This window comes from Protomyctophum bolini (genome assembly GCF_963924005.1).
Source record: "Protomyctophum bolini genome assembly, chromosome: 9".
Taxonomy (NCBI): Eukaryota; Metazoa; Chordata; class Actinopteri; order Myctophiformes; family Myctophidae; genus Protomyctophum; species Protomyctophum bolini.
Window position 1 is genome coordinate 4,400,830 of NC_137870.1, and position 6,019 is coordinate 4,406,848.

The 6,019-nt window shown below is 46.5% G+C and overlaps 1 protein-coding gene across 1 annotated transcript; it reads left to right on the forward strand.

Moving 5' to 3' along the window:
• Positions 1-4,777: 4,777 nt before the first annotated feature.
• LOC308321277 (hydroxycarboxylic acid receptor 2-like) lies at positions 4,778-5,794 on the forward strand (the record flags this gene model as incomplete). Its single annotated transcript, XM_080772116.1, has 1 exon — positions 4,778-5,794. One exon carries the CDS (start codon positions 4,778-4,780, stop codon positions 5,792-5,794), a length of 1,017 nt encoding a protein of 338 aa, XP_080628242.1.
• Between the last annotated feature and the right edge of the window lie 225 nt (positions 5,795-6,019).

Here is a 6,019-nt window from a genome sequence, read left to right on the forward strand (position 1 = left end):
CCTATTTTAGAGCCGAATAAAAGTCGGTTCGGCTCTGTAGAGCCTACAATGTGACGTCATTTGAGGTTCGGGGGGGGGGGGGGGGGGGTACCTAAAGTCGGCTCTTCGGTGCTACAGAAAATTTCTGACGAGCCGAAATCATTTCGGCACTACAGCGCCGAAATAGCTGTAAAATAGGAGTATGAATCGGCCCTTAGAGTGGCCGGATGGTAACCGCAAGGTTCCCAGCTCGAACCCATGCAGGGCTCCCCCAGAGTAAACTCTCTCCCGCAAAAGACCAAAACCCACTGTCTGTGTGAGTGTGTCCCGAACACATTTGTCATAAATAGACTATCACGATGTTCCAATGTGGGGATTTACCTTAATTTAGGGCAATCCCATAATTGCTACTGTACCAACCGATTATGTCCTGCTTAGCAGCTGCAGGACTCATTATTCACAGTGTAATCCCACTGCGTTGTATACTGGTGGATCATTTCACAGTAGGAAGAAACTGTAATGTAAAAGTAACAATACAAAGATACTCGTTTACATTTTACAAAGGTCTCTTAATACTGCCTTTTACAAATCATACTTGAATAAAACTACACACACACGTATTGCCATCAACATATACAGTATAGGGCATAGGCTACTAAAGTAAAAAAGCTAAATGTGTCAAACTCAAAATAGCAGATATACTGTGAGCTTGTAGATTGGCGTCCTCTAGCCTGTTGGAGAACTGGAGATATCCACTCCCGAGAGTGCCCATTTCAATATAGTTCTAAAAATGGATGTGAAATATAAAGGAGGCAACACCATGTGGTCCTTCAAGGCTTCAATTACATTTATTTAGGCCTATCCAATTCATGCAATTTGTATTCAGCCATGCAACGTGGTTGTAAGTATAGGCTACTGGTAGGCCTACAGATGTTATGGACGCCTGATCAGACGACGTCACACTGATAAGCACCAGCATGCGCTCGCAGGCCGACAGCACAAGAACCCTATAGCCTGCCCAACGGCTGATTCGGTCTGGTTTATTAACCAGGCTACAAAACAAGAACCCCGCCTCTCATAAGATGCAATGGAAAAGTTCTAACTGCACTCGCGTGTAAAAAAATGCCCCATCAAACTCTCAGTTGCTGTTTTTCTCCCAGTGCGGAGGAAGAACGATTAGGATTTTTATTGTGATCTCTCACTTTTGAAATATATAATCCATTGGTTTCGTTTGTAATAATAGCAATTCAAAGCAGTTATCCTCAAAACCACACCTCCAGTGCACTGTCATAAAGAATGGGAGGTGCGCTCATCATGATAACGGCAGCATGCGAGCCTATTGTGCACGGCTGCACGCGCACCTGCAGCCCATCATCAAGTATAATGTATGCTTCGTCCCGTGATGGTGTCGCGCACGCAGACCTCTAGGCTCACAACAGTCGCATCCGTGATGCGATGTGAGCTTGTATAGCTGTTCTCTGTGTACCCTGTGCACATCACTAGCCAACACACAAGAGGAGGTTGAATGGACTGAAACCAGCGCTCCCCAAAACAACAGGTTTGGAGATCTGTTGGGAATTGATTACATGAAACAGTCACCCGTGTGCCCACTAGTCCCAATGTTTGTAAACAAATAGTTGGTCTATAGAGCACCGAAGTCTGACGTCAATATCGGCAGAGGGCACAAATCCACAGGTTCATGTACTTTTTATTTGCATTGTAATCCCCATAGGGGGATTTTAGACCGCCTCATATAAGAACTGTGTTTGAAAAAAAAAACATGTCATCCAGGCCGCTTCACTCATATGGATATGAAGAATCAACTGACTGAGAGAAAACGCTATTGTTAATGCTACTGAGTTACATTTTCAATAGAAACAGATGGTATGAACGGTCGCAAACGATACAGAGACACCTCAATAACGCTGAGATACGCTTGTTTATTTTTTGGACCACAACGCTTATGAAACGATTTTAAGATGAGCCCATGTTATTCTCCATAGAGAAATTACTTCCGTGAACCAGGCAGAACCGAGGGGACGAGCGAGTGACGTCAGGACTTCGGCGCTCTATACACTGACACGACAGCGCGTATTCAGGGCGGAGTCACCACCCCCAGGGTAAGTTGTGATTTGCTCTCGTTCACTGCAATGCAATTTGCGGCATTTTCAAAACAATATTGCGCAGAGTAGCGATTATCAAACGTATTTGCAATGACATAGGTTGAAAGATCCGTTGCCCGTAGACAAGGCGCGTTACCTCCGCAGGTTAGATATTATCGGCATAGATGTTTGTCCGTATGTGATTAAGGATTGGAAAAAATTGCATTTTGGCAGCCATAGAAAATTCTGCCCAGGGTAAATGTCCCGGATGTGACGTTTTGGGGCGTTCCTGTCTTGTTTCGTGTCAGTGTATACACAGCATAGGCATATTCATTGTGTGTGTATCATAGACTGTAAAAAAGATGGACAAAGCGTTCCGCGGGTCTAACATGAACGTAAAATGAAGCCTGTCAGTCCTTGCAATGGAAGTCGCCATCTTTCTAGATCCGTTTGGGCCCAGCTGGCCCATTGGCTGGCCCAGACAACGAGGCGGGACTTCCCCCCTTCTTCTTCGTTGGTTTTTATTTTGACTCAAGTGGCTGGGGGATCCCGTTCATAGACTGTAACGGTAGCCACGCCCCTCAGAACATGCGCGACGATTTTTTTATTATAAATGGGACCATAATTTTCCAAAAAGAATATTATGATTAGAAATGAGACTTTAAACTAGTGACTGGAAGCAGAAAGTATTCATGACCATGTTTATTAAGGTAATACAGTCTAGGTGAAGTTGGGCCCAAATACATGGACTTCTATGGGGCTATGGGTTTTTTTGAGCCCAATGACAGCGCCACAACAGGCCATTATATGAACTTTCATTTCCATAGTGGCTTCACAAAATATCTGTCTGACTGCCCCCCTGGTGTGTATACATGTGTCCTGTGTCCCATCATGCCACCATGACCTCTTCCTAATCTGTCTGTATGTGATTGATTGGGAGACTGGAGACAGGGGTGCGGCTCCTCAGCTGCAGCACGTCAGCCATCAGGTGGAGCCTCTATAAAGCTCTGCTCTGCGCCTCATTTCTTGTTTGATCCTTGAGTGACATGTTGTGTTTTACCTGAGCCCAGTTTTGCTTTTTGTTCTTAGTTTTTTGTATTGTTTTTTTTTTTACTTATCCTTGCCTCTGTGTTTGAGTCTGCACTTTAGTTCACCACTCAAACACAGAGGCAAGGATAAGTACAAAAACAAAACTGATTTATGTACATCCTGTCCAACATTGGTTTCTCTTAATTGACCATTCTATACATGGACTTCTATGCAGTCTCAATCCCAAAACTAGGGAGCCTAATGGGCCCTAGAGATTGTACAACAAACATAGCATGTGTGGTGTATTTTCTCACATGAACATAATATTAATATGAAACATCCACCTTCAGGAAGCCTGCGGGCCTACAGTATATACAGCTAGTAGTCTAGATGGAACGGGGGTCCATGCGCATACTATAGGGTTGATTTTGTTTATTTTGAAGGGTCTATTTTAAGGTTCTGCCAGGTGCGAAGAAAGAAAAATGTCCCATGGGGTTCGTTTTGAACCCTTTCTTATACACATACCCTACCTAAATATGCAAAGATGCCGAGAAAACGGCTATTGACAAACAACCTACACAGGGACAAATGAACACAGCCTGTGGTGGGAAATATGAAATTAATTACTAATAATGTATATTCAGGGTGCCAGAAACAATTCTTGGTCCGCAGTTTATTTTGTGCTGCACCCTAAAATGAAGCCAGGTGTATAAACATGCTTGCATGGTCAACTTTCGCCCTCCTAAAAGGGAGTGTTTTGACCCCGGCCCTTCTTTGTGTGAATTCTTTTCACTTTGGGCTATAGTTATATTGTCTTCTTTGTAACAGTACCACTGCCCATGCAGTGCAAGCCTCTGTCCTCACTTGTGAGACTGTATAAAAATGTGGTTTTGAGACAAGAAATGTATTTTTTTAGAAACAGCAGTAAAAGTCTGGAATTCAAAATGTACTTGAGTAAAATTACAATAATACTAGTAGAATTACTCATTGTGCATAATGTCCCATTTTCAAATGTTTAAACTATAGCTACTATCTACAAGCTCACAATACGTTGCATCGCTGTGTACACATTGTGAGCTTGTTGTAGATCGGCTATTAGTATTGGAAATACTCAAGTGAAGTACAAATACCTCAAAATTGACCTAAAGTACAGTAAAGTATTTATGTTCTTAGTTACTATATACTACTCCAGAACTGAGAGCAGAACAGCAGAGAGGGAGAGAGGGCACAGGGGAGAGGCCTCAGGCCTGCCTTAATGCTGCTTCTAAATAACATGCTGTATGTCATTTTTGCATGGTGGTTTTACGATGGTTCTCCTCTATGCTAGCTCATGATCTCCCTCAATAAAACTGCCTATACTTTGCCCTGAGTGTAAAGTAAATATACGGTACGTCTTTTCGATAACAAGCCCTATAAGGCTTCAGTGGATTCAGGTGTACAGTTCATCCTCCTGACACACAACCTCTGCCTGCCAGTCTGACCGCCTACACACAGGAGTAGAAGAATCGCACACAGAGCAAACAAACACAGCAGAGCCGCATGCCGAGTGGGAGGGCTTTATCTCCTGCAGTCTCTTATAGACATGCAATAAAGTCTTCACCAGGTTATTTCCTGGACCTGCTGCATGCAGCAGCCAACAAAACCTCAAAACCCATAAGAGAGAGAAAATGCTCTGCCATTTCAACGAACAGCTGCTCGTCCAACTGCTGCCTCCGGTGCTGATCGCCGAGGTCATCCTGGGCGTCCTGGCCAACGGCCTGGCCCTGTGGATCTTCTGCTTCCACCTGAAGCCCTGGACCAGCAGCACCGTCTTCCTGTTCAACATGACGCTGGCCGACTTCCTGCTGATCGCGGCGCTGCCCTTCCGCGCGAGCTACTACCTGTCGGGGATGAGGTGGACGTTCGGCGGCGCGTTCTGCAACGTCAACCTCTTCATGCTGGCCGTGAACCGCAGCGGGAGCATCGTGTTCCTGACGTCCGTGGCCGTGGACCGCTACGTGCGCGTGGTCCACCCCCACCACCGCGTCAACTCCCTGAGCATCTGCAAGGCGGCGTGCTGCGCGGCCGGCCTGTGGGCGCTCACCATCTCCATGAGTGCTCACCTGCTGGTCATGCCGAGGAAGGACGACGACGACAACAACGCCACCGAGTCTCACGACCACTGCGAGAGCTTCACGGTCGAGGGCGAGCTGATGATAGGCGAGCCCGAGTTCAAGAAGGGGTTCGGCCTGACGTGGCACCGGTCCGTGTTCGTCCTCTCCTTCTGGCTGCCGCTGGCCGTGATACTCTACTGCTCGCTCCGCGTGGTCGGTCGCCTGAGACGGAGGCGGCTGGGTCGACACGCCAAGGTCAAGACGGCCCTCCGGTTCATGGCGGCGGTGGTGGCCGTCTTCGTGGTCTGCTACCTCCCGAGCAACGTCATCAAGATCCTGACCTGGATGGAGAGCAGCGAGACGTCCAGGCCTCCGTCGGAGGGCTGCGTCGACCTGGAGGACCTGAACACGGCGTTCTACATCGCCGTCACGCTGACCTATCTCAACAGCACGCTGGATCCCGTCTTCTACTACCTCTCCAGTCCCGCGTTCCAGAAGGTCTTCAAGAGAGCCGTTGTTACGCTTCAGGCCAGATCAAAACCTGAGATCGAATTGTATTATATCGACGGTGGACTTGATCAAGTCCATTAGTTAACTGAGTACATTATGAACATGCTGTATGCATCGAATCTTGCTTTCCTTTGTTGGAGCTGTACCCAAAAGCGTAGCTGATATGAACACATTTTTGCATCTGTCCAAATCGTCATACGTCATACGTCACAGGACATTGACTGAGACCATTCAGTTGTCTATCTAGGGCACAGATAGACAACTGAAAGTGTGACTGAATGTCACTGGAAGATATTCATGATTCTC